At 38.6% G+C, this 25637-nt stretch overlaps 2 protein-coding genes and 1 long non-coding RNA gene across 3 annotated transcripts in view; all 3 read left to right on the top strand.

Moving 5' to 3' along the window:
- The window catches only part of LOC128251192 (uncharacterized), a 28430-nt gene extending 3330 nt beyond the window's left edge, over positions 1-25100 (top strand). Inside the window, 2 exon segments of the mRNA XM_089344156.1 lie at positions 19604-20831; positions 20834-25100. Coding sequence (XP_089200282.1) covers positions 19611-20831; positions 20834-25081 — 5469 coding nt within the window. The 5' untranslated portion in view covers positions 19604-19610 and the 3' untranslated portion in view covers positions 25082-25100.
- The window catches only part of LOC149130536 (uncharacterized), a 61762-nt gene that overhangs the window by 7509 nt on the left and 28616 nt on the right, over positions 1-25637 (top strand). The gene's annotated exons all lie outside the window — the stretch shown is intronic.
- LOC149130537 (uncharacterized) lies at positions 8951-11056 on the top strand. The gene has a single exon (XM_089344161.1). It carries the CDS (start codon positions 9278-9280, stop codon positions 11054-11056), a length of 1779 nt encoding a protein of 592 aa, XP_089200287.1. The 5' UTR covers positions 8951-9277.

The following is a 25637-nucleotide window of genomic DNA, read 5'->3' as shown; positions in this document are numbered from 1 at the left end:
ATATATAAATATATATATATATAAATATATATATATATATAAATATATATATATATAAATATATATATATATAAATATATATATATAAATATATATATATATAAATATATATATATAAATATATATATATAAATATATATATATATAAATATATATATATATATATATAAATATATATATATATAAATATATATATATATAAATATATATATATATAAATATATATATATATAAATATATATAATATAAATATATATATATATAAATATATATATATATAAATATATATATATATAAATATATATATATATAAATATATATATATATATAATATATATATATATAAATATATATATATATAAATATATATATATATAAATATATATATATAAATATATATATATATAAATATATATATATAAATATATATATATAAATATATATATATAAATATATATATATATAAATATATATATATATAAATATATATATATATAAATATATATATATATATAAATATATATATATATATAAATGTATATATATATATATAAATATATATATATATATAAATGTATATATATATATATAAATATATATATATATAAATGTATATATATATATATAAATGTATATATATATATATAAATGTATATATATATATATAAATGTATATATATATATATAAATGTATATATATATATATAAATGTATATATATATATATAAATGTATATATATATATATAAATGTATATATATATATATAAATGTATATATATATATAAATGTATATATATATATATAAATGTATATATATATATATAAATATATATATATATATAAATGTATATATATATATATAAATATATATATATATATAAATGTATATATATATATATAAATATATATATATATAAATGTATATATATATATATAAATGTATATATATATATATAAATATATATATATATATAAATGTATATATATATATATAAATGTATATATATATATATAAATGTATATATATATATATAAATGTATATATATATATATAAATGTATATATATATATATAAATGTATATATATATATATAAATGTATATATATATATATAAATGTATATATATATATATAAATGTATATATATATATAAATGTATATATATATATATAAATGTATATATATATATATATATATGGGCAACACACACACATACGCACGTACGTACTCCAATTTCAAACATATTTTTTGTACACATACATGTTCGTATGTGTGCGTGTATGTTGCCCGTTTATCAACAAAACACTTTTTCATCGATGGAAAAAAACAACAACAAAACTCTTTAAAACTTGCTCGTCGCTAGAAGGGGACTTAACTCCTGTTGTAAACAATGGTGATTTTCTCCGACTTGAAAATTGTTAAAAGTTTTGGTTGAAAATTTATTTTTACTGCTATTCGTTGGTGCCTCTGGGGGAAATAAGTTGACGAAAATGCAGCTAGGGTCATGACGAATGTCCCCCTAAAATTGGAGCGACATGCGTGCTAATTTGTGGAGTGCATAAATTACATTCACGTTCACGCAAACACACACATCCCGCCTTTTATATATACAGATGTTTGACTATAGTAAAATTTAAGCCTATTTAAGTAATTAGATGTTTTCTTTGTTTTATTTTTGGCAAAATTATTTTACTTTACTTTTAAAATTTTAATTTTTAGTTAGTTAACTGTTTGTCAGTTCATTTTCCTGTTAGGTAAATCTAAGTTTCTGTTAAGTGCAATTCTTTGAAATATTCACGCTTATTTACGTGGCAGATATATGCAATTTAACTAAAGGTTGTATCATATGTACAGGATTTTTATTCTTTGTTTATGGGAAAAATAAGAGTGAATACTTATTTTATGAGTGCTATGTGCATAAAGTATATAAAGTGTATATATAAAGTGCATTAAGTAATCATCGTATTCTAATTTATTTCCCTTTTCAATGAGTAGCAAATGAGCAACTATCTTTCCATACAGACACAACACAAGATACGCCTTCAGGTTTTTTGGATAAGTTTTCAGAAATAACCCAATAGGTTTACTATTAACTCCATAAAATATTCACGGGTCCGCTAGTAGTAGTAGTAGTAGTGATGATGATGATGATGATGATGATGATGATGATGATGATGATCAGCTACACAATCAGAGGACACTTTAAACAGTAGGCGAGTTTTTTTTTCTTTTTTGTTACATTCAGTTTAAGCCTATGTATCGCTTCCTTATATATATTTCTGTACAAATTTTGCATTCCTGAAATTGTATACTTCATTTATAAACATTCATTCAGAAAGCAGCTCTATCAAATAAACCGCTCCCATGCTGACCCTATTTATAAGAACACAGTGTATCTCCTCTCTCTCTCTCTCCCTCATCCCTCTCTCTCTCTTTCTCACCCCTGTCTCTCTCTCTCACCCCTGTCTCTCTCTCTCTCTCACCCCTGTCTTTCTCTCTCTCTCACCCCTGTCTCTCTCTCTCTCTCACCCCTGTCTCTCTCTCTCTCTCACTCCTGTCTCTCTCTCTCTCTCACCCCTGTCCCTCTCTCTCTCACCCCTGTATCTCTCTCTCTCACCCCTGTCTCTCTCTCTCTCACCCCTGTCTCTCTCTCTCACCCCTGTCTCTCTCTCTCACCCCTGTCTCTCTCTCTCACCCCTGTCTCTCTCTCACCCCTGTCTCTCTCTCTCACCCCTGTCTCTCTTCCTCTATACGCCCACTCTCTCTCTCTCTTTCTCTCTATCCCTTCCTTTAAGCAGCCCTTTTACCTCCAGACTGCCCCAATTCTTCCTCAAACCCCTCCCATCACTATTAGACAAATTAAACACCGTGTGTGACAAGCCAATCAGACTCTGAGACTAGCTTGCTGTAAATTCACCTCCTCAGCCCACGTGTTTGTTACTAGCAGCCTAGCCAAACTTATAAGGCAAATGTTAATATCCATCAAACATAATAATAATAATAACTTAACTACTAAACTTCCCCTTTTTTGCAACCCCTTTCTACCTATCCTTCGCAGATCTTTTTTCAGCTGTCGGGCTGTCAGCGACTAAACCGACCACCCCACAAAGCATGCTTTGGGAGGAGGATGTTGTTTGCTAGTTGGTCACCCTGCAGGATGAAAGAAAAAACCTGTCTCAGAGCAGATAAACTCTGAGGAGTCAATAACCATCCAAATAACAACTCTTGCACCTGCTGTGGAGGTCTGAATACTGGGTTGGTGTCCAGCGCAGGATAGCTCACTTAAACTTCCAAGGGTAGAAGCGCCCTTTTGAGTCTTTTTAGACAAACCCTTCCAGAGATGGTGTCTTGATAAAAATACTGGTGGTTGTGACACCTTATCAGCACTTTTCTCTACATGAGAGTAATGAATAATAGAATTAACACAAACAACAGCATAAATGAGGACGGAACTACAGGTGACGGACTTGGATTTGTCATTCAACCAGTCATTCAAGTCAGCACTAGAAGAAAGATGACCATCTTTGGTTTCAAGACGAAAGGTCAGGATCATGCTCAGCCACATATAGCGAGGATGACATTCCAAAAGCTGGAGCAATTTGAATGAGAAACGATGTCCCACCCACCATATTCGCCGGACATCTGATTATCATTTATTCTGCAGTCTTCAAAATCATTTGAACGGAAAAAATATGAATTCTGTAGACGAGGTCAGAACAGTGTTGTTATTGGAGATGAGGCTACCGTTTTATGAAAAGATCTCTTTTGCTGCTGTTGCTGTTATTGGGGGTGCAAGTGTGGCCACGTACCTCCCAACTTTTGTGGCAGAAGGCTCTCAGGTGCTTTGTGGGCCCCGCAAATGTCACATCTGAGCTTTCTGCTTTCCACGACAACACGCAGTTCCATCCCGTTGGGCAGCTGAATCAGCTCCTCCTGTCACTTCCACCGCTACTGCTGATGTTGCCACTGCTGTTTCTCGCATTGTTGTTGCTACCACTACTACTACTGCTGCTGTCACTGCTGCCGCTGATGTTGCCACTGATGTTACTGCGAGGTGGACTTTGTACTTTTTCTCCATCCCTTTTGTTCTCCCGCTCTCCTGTATTGTTGCCAGTAACAGAGGGAAGGGGAGGAATCTTCAGCAGACACTAGAACTGCAAGAGGGAAGTTTCCTTTAACTCTTTCAAGGTGCACTCCGCCATCTTGTTGAATTATATATGATTAAACGCCCACCGAACTTATTCAGAGTACCAAATATACCTCCGCAAGAGGCCAAACAAACACAAATCCATTGACAGGTTCCTGGTGTTTCTATTAACTTGGAACAAAATGTAAACCAAAAAACGGGACCAAACTGGTGTAAACAATTGTTGTCAAAAGGACTTACTTGGAGTATTCGAAAACTCGTCCGATGTACTCCGCAGCAAATATAATAATAATAATAATAATAATAATAATAATCCTTTCCACTAAAGGCCTAAAGCCTGGAATTTTGTGGAAGGGGACTGGCCGATTATATCGGCCCCAGTGTTTTAATGGTACTTAATTTATCAACCCTGAAAGGATGAAAGACAAATTCGACTTCGGTGGAATTTGAACTCAGGATGTAGAGACGGGCAAAACACTGCTAAATATTTCACCCGGCGTGCTAACGATTCTGTCAGCTCACCGCCTTCTGTAGTAGTAGTAGTAGTAGTAGTAGTAGTAGTAGTAGTAGTAGTAATAATAAGATTGGAAGCGCTATCATGAACATTGTTTTGTCTTGGTATTAAAGATGGGCTACAGCAAATATTCTGCTCAATATCACAGATTTGCTTGTTAGTTGTTTGACCTTAACCAGTTAAGCATGTCCTTTAGTGGCTGACGATATGTGCATCTCTGATCATGAAGTAGTGGGAGAGCAGAAGTAGTGCTGAGATGAATTCTTTGGAGTTTAAATAATTCACCTCTAGAAACATAGGTGTTTCGTTCAACATCCTTAAACGGCCCTTATTCAGGGACCTTTTGAGCAGGATGGGCTACTTGACTAACTGGGCCCCACCTGCAAGGTCATGCGCTGTTTATCTTCTTATGAGATCACCATGTCGCGTACATATGGTTGCGATGCATGTGCCTAGTGTACCCTTATCAAACTGGTCGTCATGATGGGTATATTGGGCTTCATATACACCAGTGTCACTTTGATGGCATGCACTGCTCTCTCACTCAATAATAATAATAATCCTTTCTTTATAGGCACAAGGCCTGAAGTTTTGGGGGAGGGGACTAGCCGATTATAAAATCCCCTGAATTTCACTGGTACTTAATTTTTTTGACCCCGAAAGGATAAAACGCAAAGTCGACCTCGACGGAGTTTTAACTCAGAACGCAGAGAAGGGCAAAATATCGCTAAGCATTTCACCCGGCGTGCTGACGATTCTGCCAGCTCGACGCCTTCTGTAATAATAATAATAATAATAATAATAATAATTATAATTATACTTTCTATTAAAAGCATAAGGTCTGAAATTTTGGGGGAGGAGACTAGCCGATAACATCGACCCCAGTGTTTTATTGGTACTTAATTTATCGACCTTGAAAGGATAAAAGGCAAAGTCGATCTCAGAGGAATTTGAACGTAGTAACTGGCGAAATACCGCTAAGCATTACGTCCAGCGTGCTAACGATTCTGCCAGCTCGACGCTTTCTGTAGTAATAATAATAACAATAATAATAATCTTTCCTACTATAGGCACAAGGCCTGTAATAATTAATAATGATGATAAAATCAATAATAAACGCAATAAGCTCCACCTCTCTTTCATATCCTTCATATGTCCAACTCTTCTCCATTCATCTTCTCTCTCTCTTCTCTCTCTCTCTCTCTCTCTCTCTCTCTCTCTCTCTCTCTCTCTCTCTCTCTCTCTCTCTCTCTCTCTCTCACGCGCGCGCGCGTATCTCAATCTCCAGACCACGTCATGTGTACGTGGTATTCTTTTATCTGTTGCAAGGCTGATAAGTGGGTGAGTCAGCAATGGTTATGTGCTGGGGTCGGAGAATGGTGGACTCCTTGATGTCATTCGAAAGATATTTCAAGATTTGAAGTGGTACTTAAAACTGTGTATGTAACATGACAAGGTGACTAATACGGTTCTAAGAACATTCGCCATAAACATTTTTGCCGCAGGAAAAATTGCCTCAGGATTTCTAGCCGCAGGAAAGTTCACCGCATAGGAAATTTTACCGCAAGACAATTTCACCGAAAAAAATTAATTGCTCCCTCGGTATACAATTGTTTCAGCTAACCTATGTATTAGACCAGGGGTTTTCAAACTTTTTGGCTTATATTTCAGGCTTTACCTTAGGGACCCCCTTATAAACGCTTATGAAATTTATACATTAATATTTGCTTAAAATAACATTTTTACATTTATTTATTTAACAAATAGGTTTATTGTCAATTAAAAGATTTCGATTAAAAAACATATATAAAATCAAATTGCCCATAAAAAGTATTTGCTGTCCACGGACCTCCTGTCTTGTCCTTGCGGACCCCCTGTGGTCCGCGGACCCCCTGTGGTCCGCGGACCACAGTTTGAAAACCCCTGTATTAGACTACTAGAATCAAACGTTCATAAACATTATAATGGGTTGGCTTCACAAAAAAGGATCTTTGTGGTTATCGTCACTGTTTACAATTTTGTTCCAATTGTTTTCTAATTTGATATATGGATTAAGTTTTGCATACTAATTATTAAACGAAATTCATTTTTCCTACAAATTCATAATTAAAAAGTTATTAGCCTTTAAAATTTGCAAAATTTGAGTATTTTAGCCAATCAGAAGCGAATAATTTACACATCACCATGAAGTTCTGTTGGCATATTAAGCAAAGAAGCGTCACGTGTTCCATAGCTGATTGCAAAGAAGTCTGTTTCCATAGTAACCAAAGATGTTGCTCATGCACACAAGGTGTGTAGCCACCAAATTGAGTGTAAACAACAAACTGAGAGTACCTGGGCATCTTAAAGACGTGGCAACAAACGCCGGTGTGGGACACGCCGTTCCATAGTTGACTCTTTGTAGATTTATGTTTAGAAAGATAATTTGTTTTATAAAATCCTAGAGTGTTTTGCAAACTTTCGTTCTTGAGTTTTTCAACTAATAAATGTCTGTTTTAAGCAATGTTTTAACTTATTTTCTAGAACTCCCGTTGGTCTCCTCGTAGCTTTTGAATATTTAATTTGCTCGTGAATGTTTTAAAGATTTTCACTGTTTACTTTGCTCGTGTATATTTTAATGTTTTGACAGTTATTTCTAGCAACTCCTGTTGCTTTGCTCGTAGCTTTTAAATATCAAATTTGCTCGCGAATTTTTTTATGTTTTTCACTGTTTACTGTAGCTAGTTTAATGTTTTGACATGCCGGTGCCCCCGCCTCCTTTCTCGCTACTGTGACAGATGATGGAAGAGGCAATGAACGTGCTGTATTCTGGTTGCCTGAAAATTCTGAAAATTATCAAACTTTGAACACCTGTAACATTTTCGCAAAATTTTTCTGGAATAAATGAATAATAAATTCGGATTCAGCGTCAAAACTTACATCTGTATGATACATTAAAAAATTTTTTTTTAAAGATTTCCACATGCAGTGGCGATAACCACAAAGATCCCCCAAAAGTATTTTGTCGACTGAATAAAGAAATTTTAATAAGTTAAGAAATTACTTTACCCCTCCCTATTGGTTTCTCTAATAATATAAGAGATAGGTTGGTTGAAACAATTGTACACCAAGAGAGTATTTCATCTCTTTTTTTAGTGAAATTTCCTATGTGGCGAACTTCCTATGGCAAAATTTCCTATGCGGTGAACTTTCCTATGTGGCGGAACTTTCCTATGGCAAAATTTCCTATGCGGTGAACTTTCCTATGTGGCGAACTTTCCTATGGCAAAATTTCCTATGCGGTGAACTTTCTGAGGCGAATTTTCCTGGGGCAAAAATGTTTGCAGCAAACTTTCTGGATATGGTCTAATACACGTACGAACGGAGACTGTATTTGTATGTGTGTACATATGTGTACTTATGTATGTAGCTATGATCATATGCATTTATCTATGTGCATACGTGTGTGTGGATGCATGCATGTGAATGTATATAGGCGTGTGCATAGGTGCATACGCCTAGATGTGCATGTGGTGTATACAATTATCAATGTATGAATGTATCTGTATGTAAAAATGTACACGCATACATATATATATACACACACACACACACACACACACACACACACACACACACACACACACACACACACACACACACACGCACACACGCACACGCACACACACATATATATACATACATATATATATATCTTCTATCTTATTTGTTTTATTCATTAGACTGCAGCCATACTGGGGCACCACCTTAGAGAATTTTAGTTGAATGAATCGATCCCAGCACTTGTTATTAGCTTGTAAAGCCTGGCACTTATTCTACCGGTCTCTTTGTCGAACTGCTACGTTACGTGGACATAAACACACTAACACCAGTTAGTGCCTTTCTTTAACCTCACCATCAGAACATCACCCCTCTGCTAAAATTATATTTCTAACGCTCCTCCTCTACGCTCAACTAACTCTTTTAACCACATAATAAATATTATGTTCTCCCTACCTCACGTTATGGATGCTTCTCTCCCCTCCTTTTCTTTTTTCCTCTTTCTGTCTCACTCTTCCTGTATTCTCTTTTTCTCTCTCCTTTTTCTTTCTCTTCTATTCCCCTTCAACTAATCACCTGAAAGCTCACAATTACATTTCCTCTCCCTCATGTCATGGACGCTTCTCTCTTCCACTTTTCTCCCTCTTTTTCTTTTTCCTTCTTTTTCTCTAATCGCGTGAAAGCATTACCGACAAGCAGAATTATTGTAAGATTATTATTATTATTATTATTATTATTTATTATTGTTCAAGCGGATGGACGTGTCTCCCGAAGCTCTGTAAGTTGTTGCCGTTTTTACCCGGAAATCTTTTGAAATCTGTTTTAAATTTTATATATTGTTGTAGCCAAGCCGACTAGGTTCTTGCGGAGCTAGTCGGTTAGGCGAGATTTCCCCCATTTAGGGGTGAATTCTTCGTTTGAAAAACTTCCATTTTCACATTTCACACGTATCATATCTGAAAAATGTCAGAAAAAAATAACAAGCTGTTCTCTTCTCTCTGCATCACTCCCCGACAAAAAGAATGACGGGTCAAGTCTTTTTTCACCCCGCCCAGTTAATGCCATAAAAGGCAAAATGCCAGTGAAAAGAGCAGCCAGCTGTTCTCTTCTCTCTGCATCACTCCCCGACAAAAAGAATGACAGGTCAAGTCACATTCCACCTCGCCCAGCTGACGCCATAGTGGACAGTGTTCCTGATTCAGGTCTGTTTAACAGACTCTCTGCTGCTGACTTCCCAGCCCTCACCTCCACCATTGCTTCTACACCGGAGAGGGAGGAGGAAAAAAAGAACAAAGAAAACAAAGTAAACAACACGAGCAACAGTACCAAGACCACAACCAGTAGCCATTGTAACGGTTTCGCCTCCGCAGCTAAGCAGAGCTCAGAAGAAATCCAAGTGACAATGACAGAAATAAAGAATGCCACGGAATTGTTAAGAAGGGATGGCAATAATGTCTTCCTTAACACTCCACAAGCATTAATACAAGCAACGAAAAGAAAAACAATAGTATACAAGGTATTCAATACAAAATACCAAAAGATGGAGAATGCTACTCCACAGAGATTGGAGTTAGCTCTAAAGCCGATATGGGGCCAAAAAAGCTTCGTAACCAAAGGGAAGCGCTTTGGAACAGTGGAAGTGCGCTTCCCAACGGAAGAGGATGCCATCCGGCACTCTACAACACCGTTAAAGGCGGAAGAATTATTACTCGTGCCGACATACCTTGGTCGACGTGTGACAGAAATAAAAATAAATCATGTGCCACCAGAACTGAACATCTCCTGGCTAGTGGCAGCTATGCTCTTCGACATTAAAGAGACTGCCACTATCCTAAAGGTGAACAGAGTAAAAGAAAAAAACTGGTTGGGCATGGAAATGCATCTCCTTGTTCAGATTGAACAAGATAGCATAAATACCATACCCGACGCCATAAACCTGCCGGATGGCAGTAGAATACACATTGCAGTAGAGGGGCGCAGACCAAAGTGCTACCTCTGCAGCAGTGAAAAACACCTAAAAAGAGACTGCCCCATCTACAAGCAAAGAATGGAGGCAGACAAAAACAGAAAATTGCAGCAACAACAACAACAACCAAAAGCCTCCACACCACCAACACCATCACCACCAACACCATCACCACCAACACCATCACCACCAACACCATCACCACCAACACCATCATCACCAACACCATCACCACCAGCACCACGAAAAGCGACACCACCATCTCCATCCATCACCAAACCAACACCAACACCAAGAACCTCCACACCAAAAAAGATAACAGAACCAGCAACAACAGAAATTGTAAAAGAATCTTCACCAGATCCGACAAACATTCCCTTTCCAGATCAGATCAGCTCGGATTGTGCGAACACTGATAGTGAAAAAGGGAAGTGGCAAACTGTACCACCAACAAAAAAACGAAAAAGAAAGACAAAAGAAACAATTGACAAAGAGGGGAGGCGCGAAAAAGGTGAGCTTCCCAACATCATCGGCAACAACAACACACACTCACAACAAATAGCAACACCTTCTCCACCGCAAACACCAGCACTCACACACACCACAAACGTAACAGCCATCAACACACAAAATGAACACTTATTAGACTTTCTAAAAAACAATACAAATGCAAACACCACAAATTTCATTATACCCCTACACAACGCACCACCAGCACACATACTCACACTAAAAATAACCCAAGAAAACTATAATAAAATAAAAGAAAAGTTTCCGAATGATGTTGGGTCGCTAGGGAGAAGCTTCTCCCAGAGCCTTTATCAAAATTTAGTGGAGACACCCACACGAAAACATAGGGGAGCCACCCCACCAGGAAACAGTAAGTAGAGCCTTTTCTCCTCTAATACTTTCCTTTAAAAAAAAAAACATGGTAATTCTCAGAATCGGAAGCATAAATATGAGAGGCCTCGGGTCGCCTTGGAAACAAGGTCACCTGTTGAACGACCTGAGGTCTTACAGTGTAGATGTAGCAGCCATTAGCGAAACCAGGCTCTCCAACCCGCAGGAACTCGCAGCCCTTTTTGGCGGGTACGAGATTTTCCTATCTCCGTGTCGGCCGGGAGCGGGCGGTGGAGGTACTGCGGTGCTATTTCGGAAAGGCCTAGACTTGAAAATAAGGGCAGTCTTCCTGGATCCGGAAGGTAAGTTGGTGGTCCTGGACGTCGATAGTAGTGATGGCGCTGCTTTCAGACTGCTGGCTGCCTACGCTCCGACAGGAGCAGGGCAGTCGGATTATTTCAAACGTCTGGAGGTTTTCCTAGGTACTTCTCGCACTTTAGTGCTAGTTGGGGACTGGAACGCTGTCCTAGACGAACGTATCGATAGGGTGGGTGCGGGAGCATCTAATAGGAAAGGGGGATGCAAGAGCCTCGCCAACCTGCTCAAACGCTTTCAGCTGTCCGACAGGTATCGACTAGACAACCCGAATGTGCTAATGTGGACTTGGACTAATCGCATCGGGTCGTCTAGATCGTACTTAGATAGAGTTTTCTGTAGGCCAGCGGATAAGGATAGCATAGGGTGTCCACAATTCAACATAGTCGGCTACACGGACCACAAATTCGTGATCTGTACGGTCGACTTAGATAGTCTCCAGAGACAAGGCCCCGGTTACTGGAAGCTAAACACGTCGACAACGGCGTGCAAAGCCTACAGAGACCGGATTAGTTTATTAGTTAAGAGGGCTTTAACCGGGGCAATCATCAACAACAACTGGTGGTTCGCCCTGAAGCGATCAATTAGAGCAGAATCAATTAGGTTTAGTAAGGCTCTAGCTGTAGAACGTAAGAAAACAGAGCGGGATTTAGTTAACAAACTAGACGAGGCTCTTGGGACAGGCATCGCAACCGACGTGTTAGCAGCGAAGTTGGCCCTCGACCAACACTTTGATGCCAAGCATGAAGGCTGCGTTATCAGAGCTAAAGCACTTTCGGTAAGCGGGGAGGGGACTAAGGCCGCTCGATGGGCCCGCGTGGTTGAGGCGAAGCGTGGCAACAGAGCGACCATTCGGTCTTTGGTGGACCAGAACGACTGCGAGATTTCGGGACCGAAGCAGATGTGTTCGGCCTTTCAGCAGCACTTTGCTCAATTGTTCGGGACAAACGGTAGGACGGACGACGGAACAGATTTCGGTGTGTACCTAGACGGCCTGCCGCAACTCTCGACCAGCGAGGCCGAGTGCTGCGAAGGACCGATATCTGCCTGGGAAGTACGGGAAGCGATGAAAGGCTGCACGAGAGGTAGATCGCCGGGTTTGGATGGTCTGCCTTACGAGCTTTATACGTCAATGCCAGACTTATTTGCGGGCGTCTTGGCAAACGTCTACTGCAACTGGCAACAAAACGGGAGAATTCCTGCTTTTGTTTGTCGGGGAGTGGTGGCTTTGCTAAGAAAGGACCCAAACAAGGGGGACATTATAGGGAACTTTAGGCCCATCACTCTGCTCAACACAGAGTTGAAGATCTTGGCCAAGGTGCTAGCCAAGAGATTGGCGCCTGTCGTGGGCAAACTGATCGGCAAGGCGCAGACATGCGCTGTGCCGACCAGGTCTATCCACGACAACCTCCATCTCATGCGCTACATCATAGAGAGAGTGGGTAACGAAGCTGGCGCGGGTGGGGCTTTGATCAATTTAGATCAGTCTAAAGCCTTCGATAGGGTCGACCATCGATACCTGGCAGCTGTTCTCAAGGCAGCTGGTTTCGGTCCGGTCTTCCGCGGGTGGATAGCTGCTTTATACAGCGGCATCTGCTCGGTCATACGGGTGAACGGCCATCTATCGGAACCGTTCAACATCTCGCGTTCGGTTCGCCAAGGGTGTCCTCTCTCCTCCCTTCTGTATGTATTGACTCTCGAGCCATTACTGCGGAAGTTGGAGGCTTTGAGGGGCGTCCCGCGTGATCTGGGATGTGGAAGGAGCGTGTCTGCCTATGCCGACGACGTTACCGTGATGGTGTCGAGCCACAGGCATATTGACCTGATTGGCGAGACACTAAACGAGTATGAAGCGGTGACAGGTGCGAAAATTAACGCGGAAAAGTCAATGGGCTTGCAACTAGGCACCTGGAGGGGCAAGTCCATGCCGTCCAACAGCGTCGTAGGGCGCTGGACAGACGGACCCGTTAAACTGCTCGGGGTCTGGTTCGGTCCGGACCTCCAGTTAGAGAAAAACTGGGAAGAAGTGACGAACAGGGTGGCCAACCTCACCCAGAAATGGGCTGAGAGGAAGCTCTCCTTGAAAGGTCGAGCGGAGGTAGCGAATGCGTACATCGCATCCGTCATCTATTACCGTTTGACCGTCGTCCCTTGTCCCGACCGCTGGTTAACGAAGATAGTACGCTTGCTCTTCAACTTTTTGTGGAAGGGTCAGGTACCACTGGTCAGGCGCTCTATCTGCTGTCAACAGCCGCTGAACGGAGGCCTTGACATGCCGTGGTTGCTGATGCGCAAACATGCGCTCAGGCTACGACATCTCAAGCGCTTCCTGGACGGTGAACAGGTGTGGTCGCCTTTCGTCAGACGCGATTTTCCGCAGCTCGTTTTTTAACAGAGCTGCAATCCTGGATCAAACGTAGACCGAGAAAGGGCGCTTGGCACCTCGAGTGCCGCCAAGCTCTCACCGCCCTCAGTCAGGCGGGCAGTGCGATCGGTAGTAGATCCACTCTAGCTTTCTATAGAGGGTTAGTGGGAGAAAAGTGCGACGACGTTCTCGGGGAAACTCTAGGCGTCGAGGATAATCAGCTAAGCAGTCTGTTCAGGAGAACTTTCGGGCCGGGGCCCATGGATAATTTCCAAAGGTCCCTCGCCTGGCAGTGCTACCGAGGTGCGCTACCTGTTCGAGATAAACCCTACCGACATGGAAGTGCCGTCAACCGGGCCTGCCCGAGGTGCGCTCAGGACGACGAAACCGTTCTGCACGCACTCGTCCAGTGCCCGAGCATTGCTGACCTGTGGGTCTATATCGAACAGCTACTGTCACGTGTAGGACGGATCCGGCTATCAGCTGGATCCATCGTGAGAATTGACCCGCCGACCTCCTTTAACCAGGAGGGCAAGGCAATTTTCCTATGCCTAGTGGCTGTAGCGAAAGAGGTGATATGGTGGACCCGTTTGAAAGGGTTAAAGACAGACACTTTCCTCTTTGGCCAAGGCCTCATCAACTTTTTCAAGTTCCACTTGAAAAGGAAGATGAGAGTAGAGAGGGAAGTGCTGTCTCATAGCAAATTCGTTGAAAGATGGGTGACTGTTGGAAAAATGGCCAGTATAAACGGACCAATTCTGAGAATACACCTGTAAAAAAAAAAAAAAAAAAGGTAATGTAAAAGGAGAAAGGGCTCTATACCCCTTTCTTATTTTTTCTGACCAGGCTCCCGTGGTTTTATGGGTTTTTCCACGTGTAACCTTTCCTTTTTCGAAGCGCCTCCCCCTTTGGGAGTTCTACTTATTTATTTATCTATTTATTTATCTATTTATTTATTATATCTTTCTCCGTTTTCTTCCTCTGTTTAGACGAACTTTCCTACCTTTTCGGACAAAACCTTTTTGTAACCTTCGTCCTGTCTTTGTCCTTGTATGTCTTTAATTGATATTAGCCCGTGTGGCCAATAAAACGAATTAATTATTATTATTATTTCTCTTTATCACAAGTTTTGTTGGAGCTCCTGGAGCCTTGCATGCGTAGCGGGCTTGCTTATCATCATCATCATCATTCTTCTTCTTCTTCTTCTTCTTCTTCTTCTTCTTCTTCTTCTTCTTCTTCTTCTTCTTCTTCTTCTTCTTCTTCTTCTTCTTCTTCTTCTTCTTCTTCTTCTTCTTCTTCTTCTTCTTCTTCTTCTTCTTCTTCTTCTTCTTCTTCTTCTTCTTCTTCTTCTTGTCGTCGTTGTTGTTGTTGTTGTTGTTATTATATTTATTATTATTATTATTTCGGTTTGACTCGAGTTTGGTCTTATTCTTGATAGGATTTATGTGGGTAGCGGGTTACTCTTTGTAACCTTAGGTACCTACACGTTTTCAGCAGTTTTTCAAGTGCTTACAACCCTCCTGATTATCCTTGCTGTACCTAACAGACAAACTTTTTGTCGGAACTCTACCGGGCATTCTGTTTCAATCTCCTTCAGCCATTTGCCTACATCTTTGCTTACTGTTCACAACGCACCAATTATTATAGGCACGACCTTTACCGTTCACATGCTCCAAATTCTTCCTATTTCAAATTTTAGGAGATTGTATTTTTTTTATTTCTTCCTGTGTCAGCTTGGGGCATTCTGTTACAATGTGAGCCACAGGCTCTACATTTTTCTGACACATTCTCTCCATATATATTTTCTACTCAAGCTGCTTGTTTTTATCGCTTGATCCTGGGCTGCCACAATTAGAATCCTCTGTATCCGTTTTTAATCCCCCCCCCCCTCTTTTTTTTAACAAAGCCCTCATACGTCTTCAGTGGCTCTCCAAAAAAGGTGTGGATATGGGTATATGATGAAGAAATTCACTCCACAGCTACGAGGTCTTGTGTTCAGTCCTACTGCTCAGCACCTAAGGCGAGTGCCTTGTACTAAAGTTCAGGGCTGACCACAGTCTGATATGTTGGTTTAGTAGACAGAACAGGTAAATCCCATACTATATATATATGTATGTGTGTATATCCATGTATGTGCATGAGTGTATGTATATATGCATGTGGATATACATATGTAAAAAGATAAAAGGTAAAGGGTAAAGAACATTATGTGAAGGCACATAGCTCAGTGGTAGAGCGTTGGGCTCACAATCATGAAGTAGTAAGTTCGATTCCAGGACCAGGCTGTGTGTTGTGTTCTTGAGCAAGACACTTTACTTCACGTTGCTCCAGTTCACTCAGCTGTAGAAATGAGTGGCGATGTCTCTGGCGCCAAGCTGTATCGGCCCCTTTACCTTTCCCTTGGATAGCATCAGTGTCATGGAGAGGGGAGGAGGGCTGATATGCATAGATGACTGCTGGCCTTCCATAAACAATCTTGCCCGGACTTATGCCTCAGAATAGAACTTTCTAGGTGCAATCCCATGGTCATTAATGACTGAAGGCGGGTCTTTACCCTTTATAGATATGTATGGGTATATATGTATTTCTGTTTATGTAAATGCATATATGTGTGTTTGTATATGTATGTAGAAGTGTGTGGGTTTCTATATATGTGCGTGAGTGTGTGTGTGAATGTATAGTCTGCTCATATCTCTTTGTCTTGGCATCAGATGCTCCTCCACTTCATCATCATTTAACGTCCATCTTCGATATTGGCATGGCTTGGACGGTTTGACAGGAGCTGGATTCCCAGAGAACTGCACCAAGCTCCATTGTCTGCTTTGGCATGGTTTCTACAGCTGGATGCCCTTCCTAACACCAACCACTTTACAGTGTGTATTGTGTGCTTTTTTGTAGTGCTTTCTACGTGGCACCAGCACTAGTGGGATCGCCAGGTAAGTTGCAAGACACTGAGCTCTCAGCTGAAAGAAGGAAAGGAATTGAGGAGTATGGCTTTGTGCCGGGTGAGAGGTTAGAGTATAATATGAGGAAAGAGAAAGTTGTCTTATTATAGAGGAACTACTTGCTACCCCAGTAGGATAAGGAAGGCGAGGAAAGGGTGTGAATCAGAGAGAAAAATAGTGACAGTCTAAGTGAGAGAGAGGGAGGGAAATAGCGTTGAAGATATATTGGAGCTTACCCATAGGGAAGAGTGGGGGAGGGTATAGGTAGTACAGAAGGCAAAGAGGGGTAAGTGCCACAAGAGTATGAGGAGAGGCATTGGGAGATGGGGAAGAGATGGTGAGAGAAATTGGAGTGGCTGCGAGGGGCGTATGGTAGATAAGTGTGCAGGTAGGTATTTGAAGGGGAGTGAAGGGACCTGCAGTGGGTGGTGGTATGGAGCCGTATGGATGGATGGATGGCCACAAGTTTACTTAGCTTGACGTTTCTTCTCAAGCACAGCTAATTACCAGAAACCTCAGTCCTTTGTCATCATATCTGTGAGGTTCAACGTCTGAAGATCATTTCTCACCACTTAGTCTTCAAACATCGTCTCTTTCCACAGGTTCCCTCTACAATTAGAGATGAGTATTTCTTTATGCAGCTGTCTTCATCAACATACATCGCATGACCCCAGCAGTCCAGTCGTCTCTCATGTACACAACATCCGATGCTGCTTATACCCACTTTTTTCTCTTAAATAACTTACACTCAATCAGATATGCACACTGAAATTGCACATCCGCCAGAGTATACTGGCTTCATTTCTTTCAAGCCTGGGATATGAATCGTTGCGACAAAAATCAGTGCTGACTATAATTTCTATAGAAAATTTATAGTGATAATCTTAACAAGTATTATTCAATAATGACTGGTGGTTAGGAAGAGCATCCGGCCCATAGAAATCATGTCAAATCTTTCATTGGTGCTCGTTCTTGTAGAATGGCCCAAGTGTTACAGGGGAAATATTTGAAATTATCTGGTTTTCTCTTCATAAACTTTGTTGTCAACAACAATAACAACAACAACAATAACAACATAGATTTAACCAGAAAAATAAAGTGAAATCAATGTATTTTTTAAAAAAATGTTGTTTAGTCCATGCATATTCAGAGAGTTGATGTCACATAAAAGGGCGTTTTTAATTTTCATTCCTCCTGGAGCCAATAACATAAGTTATTATTTTATAGAGCCAGGAAGAGGTGGAGAATAATTACAATGATGATGATGATGAGTAGCAGAATATCATTAAACACTCCACCAATATTTCTTAGTCAGCATCATTGATAAACTACATAATAATAATAAACTGCACCAGTTACATCTCCTCATCTAACACCAAACAAAACACACTTCACCTGCCTTTATCATAAAAATACATGTTTCTCATCGCTACCTAAATTACCTAAACATTACGCTACATTACATTAAATATAATTGGGATGACCCTACCTTTCATTAATTGAGCTTATTGCTACCATATATAATTCATTAAGCAATCTTTATTATCTCAGTTGTAAACAAATAATACTTGTTAAGATTATCACTATAGATTTTCTATAGAAATGATAGTCAGCACTGATTTTTGTCGCGACGATTCATATCCCAGATGTCTGATGCAAACAGCAATGAAATAAAAAATGAAAAATGGGTAAAGGGCGTACATGACTATTTCGGGAGTTTTTGTTCCTTCATCGGCACTCATCCAATCCATTAATGATCCACCAACACATTGCTTAAATAGCTAGTGGTGTAACGTTATTGGATGTACCAATTTCACATCAAATAATAATGATCCACTCAGCATGTGTATCAGTGGGATTATATCAGACCACGTCTTTTGATAAGCTTTCCAAGTTAATAAATGCTGTGTATGATAATTGTGTGGATTAAAATGTTGAATGAATTACTGTATATGTCAGGTTAAGGTGGTGAGCTGGCAGAAACATTAGCATGCCGGGTGAAGTGCTTAGCGGTATTTCGTCTGCCGTTACGTTCTGAATTAAAATTCCGTATAGGTCGACTTTACCTTTCATACTTTCGGGGTCGATAAATTAAGCGTCAGTTACGCACTGGAGTCGATGTAATCGACTTAATCACTTTGTCTATCCTTGTTTGTCCCCTCTATGTTTAGCCCCTTGTAGGCAATAAAGAAAAAAGAAACGTTAGCACGCCGGGCGAAATGCTTAGCGGTATTTCGTTTGTCTTTACATTCTGAGTTCAAATTCCGCCAAGGTCGACTTAGAATTTCATCCATTCGGGGTCGATAAATTAAGTACCAGTTGCATACTAAGGTTGATCATCTAACTGGAACAAGAAGGAATCTCTTTGACTAATTATCGTTAAATAAATCTAACCCAGCCATACCTATTACCTTGTTGTGTTGAAAACAAATATCATTTTCAGTGAACGTAATTAATGAAATATATTAATACATCTTACAATAGATTATAAGATGTTTATTTGTAATCATAATTATTCCAAGAAAAAAACTGTTTAAATATTAATTAGATAACCTAATACACTGAGAGAAGTGCATAAATGTTCTGTTTGTGTGCTTAAAATAATCCTTTCTACTATAGGCACAAGGCCTGAAATTTGGGAGAAGTGGGATAGTCAATTACATCGACCCCAGTACTTAACTGGTACTTGATTTATCGCTCCCGAAAGGATGAAAGGTAAAGTCGATCTCGGCAGAATTTGAACACAGAACGTAGTGACGGGCAGAATATCGCTAAGCATTTCATCGAACATGCTAACGATTCTGCCAGTTCGCTGCCTGAATGTGTGTTTCAAATAATTAAGTAAACATCATCTCCCTGAAACTTTAATGTTTTCACAAAGCTAAATGTTTTCCTTATATTTTATTATAGATTCACTATGGAAGACCGGACAGCAAATACTTCAACAAAAGATACATCTTTGAAAAGTGTCTTCTGCGACTCAACAGTAAAATGTGATGGAGAAGGAGTCTACAATAGAAAATATAGATATGTGAAAGATGATGGTTCAAGGAGAAAAATGTCACAAAAACGACCTTCACCTGAGTCAACAGCAAAACAAAAAAGACATCAAAAAGTCTATAAAAAGGGGGAAATAATTGGAAGACAAGATGTTTTCTACAAACGTATATATTATACAAGATTCAATGTATATGAAGACAAAATTGATATGTTGATAAATTCTCGGATGGAAATATGTACTTTTTTAAAACGTATAGGATTAGATACAAATAACTTTCTACAAGATTTTACACAGAGAATCGACATTTTGATGAAAGACATTAAGGAAAACGATTACAATCAAGAATTTATTATTTTTGGAAAACTGGAACTGTTCCTGAAACATTATTTGAAGACAAATGTTTTACAAGACAAACACAAGACCATTGAAGGACCAAAAATAATCAATAAATTTCGATCTCTTTCTTCAGTTGTGACTACAGAAGCAGCGATAGTTGGATCTGGTGAGGATATATACAACATGGTATCCAAAATTGTCGTTATACAAGGAGGAATAGTGACATATTCCCGCCATTGTCTGACAATATGTTGTGTGACAAAAGATGGTGACAGAAATGAAGTTCATTGCCCATCTTCTGTCACTGATCTCACTAGAATCGGTCAAGACACTGTTCTGGCCACCCTCCCCTTTCGAAAAATGATCCTTATTATTAATCCTTTCAGTTTTAAAATCAAGACACTTCAATTGGGTTTTTACTTGGTTTCTTATTTAGAACGTTCTAGATTTATAGGTGTGGAAATGTTCTGTAAGACCATATACGTCATTGATTGGGATGATAATACAATTACAGATCAATTCAGTGCCAAAGAGGTACCTGCAGATATTGCTGTAGGCCCAGAGAATAACGTGTTAATATCGTTTTCCAATATTAACAGAGTTACCTGTTATAATCTGGATGGCCAGCAGTTATTTGAGGTATGCACTAAATCTCTGGACCTTCCAACTCACATTACTGTGTACCAGAACCATTTTTATGTCCTCCAGGGACATATTATTTATAGGATTTCTGTTACAGGTGGTGTGACAAAGAGAGAAATTGGAATGAAACAAAGAGAGAAATTGGAATGAAATGCCAGTATATTTCTGTTGATGCGGGTACCATTTTCCTAGTTGATTATTTTGGGATGCCTCATATTATTGCAACAAATAAAGAATTTTGGCCGAGAATGTCATACAGCCACCAGCTATGTACCCCCAGTTTGGAAGACCATATTAACTTTGAGGAATGCTACAACATTACAGATATTCTGCCTATGTCAACATCTTCTATATTAATCATCTATAGGAATAAGAAAGCTATATTATTCACCGATACTGGGGAAATAATTAGCCAAAATAATTTAACTTTACTTGATCTTCCTTCCATCGTATGTAAATTGAACTCAAACAGATTTCTGGTCTTTTATCGTGAAATGGAAAGACTTCAGTATATTACTTGTCCTGAACTAAGCAAAGGCCCTTTAATAAAGGTCCACTCTGATTACGTTAAAATATGTAATATTGTATCAAATAAGTGTTTGGCTCTGACCACCAGAGAAAACAAATATGAGGTCCATATCCTATTGATTAAGGAGGAGGAAGTTGAAATCACACAAAAAATTTCCCTGGAACACGATAATGTCACCATTGCTGCAACTCCAATTAATTTTGTAGTCATAGATGGAAAGAAGCATAAATTGGTATTTTATTCGACAAGTGGTGAAGAACTTTTTGAAAAATACCTTCCATTCTATGGCTACCCTCATCACATCTACTCTGATAATGTTTATTATTATGTCCTGTTCAAGAGACAGTCGATTGTTGTATGTTATGATATATATGGAGAAATTAAATGGCAGTGGCAACTGCCTTTCCCTGTTCACCCTCACATTGCTGTTTTCCAAGGGACTGTTTATCTACCGGACACTCAACTCAACAGGGTCCTTCTTTACAAGTATCAGGACTGGTCATCTGGCTGTTGTTTACACCTGAAAAATCCTTATATCAGAAATCTAAATCTACGACTCAAAGAAAAGGAGAATGACAAACTTCTTATTGCCAAAATATGTCATCTGGCAAATGGACAGTTGGTGGTGTCCGACATCAACCATGATTGCTTGTTATACATTTCTAATGGAGGAGACATTGTGTCGAGATTATCTCTGCCGTCTACAGCTACAGATATATGTCAATGGGATTCTAATCAAATAGGTGTCACATTACCCTTAGAGAAACAATTAAGGGTCATTGGAAACCTATCAAAGACAGTGAGAAGTGTATCATTAAGTCACCCTTATGTACAGGTATGTAAGCTGGGTATTGGTCAAATTGCTTGTTATTGTGACAAACCATCTCATTTAGATATTTTAACCATTAAAAATTATAATCAGGCTGAAATAATTCATAGAATTGATATTCCCTCTGTAGTGAAATCATTAGCAATAGAACATGAAACACTAAAGCTATTAATAGTTACAAGGGGAAAAGCTTTTCACTACAACACTAATATCAGTGGTGGTGGTCATTGCAGTAATAATAGTAGTTGTGATGGTCGTATTCGTAGTATTAAGATGGTTCCGACTGTCTTACTGTCTCGAGGGAAACCTTCCGCCAATCTTTATGGTGGATCTATTGATAAAATGTTTGTTTATCTGATACACAACAACCGTATGTTTTCTTTAAATGATCATAACTTGGAGATTAACGATCTCGTTACAAATAGTCAGCTTAACATGTGCATTGACTTCGTAGATGTATTTTCCAGAAACATCTGTGTTAGTGAAATGCTGTCTTCTATATTACATTTACAGGATCTGACAGTTTCTGATAAAGCCAGACATATTCATCTTGATGACATCCCTCTTCGTTTTGGAGACAAGCAGTCAGTGGAGATTAACAGTTTGGTTATTACTGGAAATAACCTAATTGTAGGATATGACAAGAAAAACAAAAACCTCATAATAGTCACATTTGATGGTAAAATTCTGGATTCGATCAAGTTGAATGTTGTTTACCGTATCAATATGTGTCGATGGCAGTCAAATACAATAGCTATTACGACTGGTGATTATAACAACCAACTGTTGACATTAAAAGTGGAATTTCCATTGTCATTAGTAATTTACCAGACGGAAAAGGAATATTACCGTATTGCTTCTTTTTCAAACAATCAAATGCTTTGTAGTGGACGTAGAGATGTATGTAGTTTGTATGTTGTTGAGATTGACGAAATACATTTAACTGTGAATGAAATAAAACAAATAGACATACCTGAAACATTATTAACGAGAGACGAATATCATGGTAGATATGATGATGACATGCTTGATATAGCAGTTACTACCCATGACATGATCATTGTTGGTAATGAAAGATTCATCATTTTCTTCAATAGTGATGGTCAATATTTACATTCAGTTAGACACTACATGGGGTATTTTGGTGATAAAAACAAGATGACAATTGATGACAGTTATTTGTACATTTATGGTGTGTGGGATAAATATCGTGTTTTCATCGCATACAATAGCATTTTGTGTTGGACAGAGATTGGTGAATACAACAAAATATTTTTAAATAAAAGAATTTATAAAGATTATGTAAATTTCCCCAGTATAAACTGTAAAGGACCAAGGTTTGTTGGAAGCAATTGGAATAAATTGTATATTGAAGGTTTGTTTAAGCTTAATCGAGAAAGATTCCCCATTTCTCGTTTGCGAACAGACATATATCCTGTTCAAGTAAAAGATATTGATATCTCTGATAAAGGACACACAGTTGTGTGTGAAAAAGTTAACAATGGAAATCTTAAAATATTTGATGAAGATGGAAAGTTGCTATGTTGCAGAAATGCTGGAAGTTTGGTTGGTGGTGTGTGTTTTACAAGAGAAGGAAACATATTGGCCACATTTCCTAACAGACAAGAAATATTTCAATTGAAGCAACAAGGTTTGGAGAAATATAAAGTTTGGCAAAGTCGAGTACCTTATGGTGTAATATGGAGGAAAGTGGGAAATATTTACTTGTGTGTACATATTAATTTGATTGACTGTGATAGCATAAAGATTGATGGAGAGCAACTGGAAGTTCTGAAATCTTTCGCGTTATTAAAGCTTGATTCTGACTTTCATTTCCCTTCCATTTCATCTCAAATGAACAACGAAATATTCAGTAATGAATTGATTAATAAAGTGAAATATAGTGGAGGAGATGAAAGAGGAGAAAAAAGAGCTAAATCAGGAGAAATAACTTGTAAAAGTAGATTAAAGGTGAGATGTGGTAATTACATAGCAGAGAGTATGTCAGGAATTGATGAAATATCAGTGAGGAGACTGCCGCATAGAACATCAATAGTCCCTCTCTCCATTCCTACATTCGATGAACCTGTTAATTATGATTGTATGGATATTAGGGACAACAACTCTAAACTAATTAAGTTAGATGACAATGTGAGTGTGTTGCTGTTTAGAGACACTGTCATATTAATCAGAACAACCACAGGTGACATACTTCAACATAAACAATTACCACAGCAACCACTAGGCATATGTCGGTGGACAGATGAACGATTCATAGTCGTCTTTGGTAAAGAAATGATGGTCTTCAATAGAGATCTCTGTCGTTTAGAAACCATTGAAACAAAGAAATACTACAACACAATTTATAAATACAACGACAATCAACTCGTGTGTGGTGGTTATTATATTAGAGACATAACTCCACATGAGAGAGACAAGCATTACGGAAGGTTTTTTTACAACAACAACTTTCACTACTTTTGCAAAGACCCCAACGCCTACAACTCTTATTACGTAGATGTAGTTGATCTCAATGATGGGACGTGTAAATATGAAGTGTGTCATGGGAAGACATCAGAATATGGAAAATTAGAGGGAGATTCAGTGGTGTTTGATGTAGTGGTTACATATTTTGGTGATGTCGTTGTTGCGAGGAGGGAGAAGGAAGAGGGGGGACAGTGGTGTGATGATGATCACTACTTTGTCGATTGGTACACAGAACAGTCATTGGTCAGGAGAATAAAACTACAACCACGATATAATAGGTCAAAGTATAATATTTACAGACCTTGTCTAACTGCAGTTGATGAATATGTTTACATTAAAGATGCACAAGACAATATTTACCAAATACCTGGACATATTGAAAGTCAAACATTTGAAGATAGTGAACACCTGCAAACTAAAGATATTGAAAAATATTTACTCCTCAGAGAGGATGACAATGAGGTTTTCCAAGTTCTTGGCTTTGATATTTCAGACAATTCTTTCATGGTTTTTGGAATATTTCCAGGACATCAATCTTTTGCTTTCTTTCACTATGACAAATAAATATTTGCATTTGGTGTTATTATTATTGTTGTTGTTACTGGGTTCACCGGGGAATTGAATTTGTATTGCTTACATTGCATTCTATACACTAACAATTACTGTTGTAACTTACTTCAATACGCACTCTATCTTTGTGCATATATATTTATATACAATGTTCAGTATATGTATGTGAGTACATGTGTATATAAACAAATGTATGTATGCATGCATGCATGTGTATCTATACATATAAAACTAATAATGTATGTATGCCTGTCTATATGTGTGAATCCTTAACTCGAGAAGTACCCAACTGATTTCATTCAAATTTTATTCATGCAATACTTAGGGCCCATGGAGTGTCATGGGTCAAAGAAATTTTCAACTTCGTGCCTAATGCGGGGCCAGAGCAACTTTTAGACTATATATTTCGAACGGGTATTTGGCAGCGCCACTTCTAGCCGAACAATTATTAGTGCTGATGAAGAGAAATAACCTGGAAATCGCGATACACTGATATTGTTTTGAGCTGAGTAGGTGTGCTAGATTCCCTTGTTCGAAAATATAAGGACAC

The sequence above is a fragment of the Octopus bimaculoides genome, chromosome 28 (assembly GCF_046866305.1).
Source record: "Octopus bimaculoides isolate indiv1 chromosome 28, ASM4686630v1, whole genome shotgun sequence".
NCBI classification, from domain to species: domain Eukaryota; kingdom Metazoa; phylum Mollusca; class Cephalopoda; order Octopoda; family Octopodidae; genus Octopus; species Octopus bimaculoides.
This window is presented reverse-complemented; position numbering and strand designations above follow the sequence as displayed.

What these genes read in the sequence shown, in the direction of transcription:
- LOC149130537 (XM_089344161.1), top strand. Translation starts at nt 9,278, where the DNA reads ATGCCAGTGAAAAGAGCAGCCAGCTGTTCTCTTCTCTCTGCATCACTC.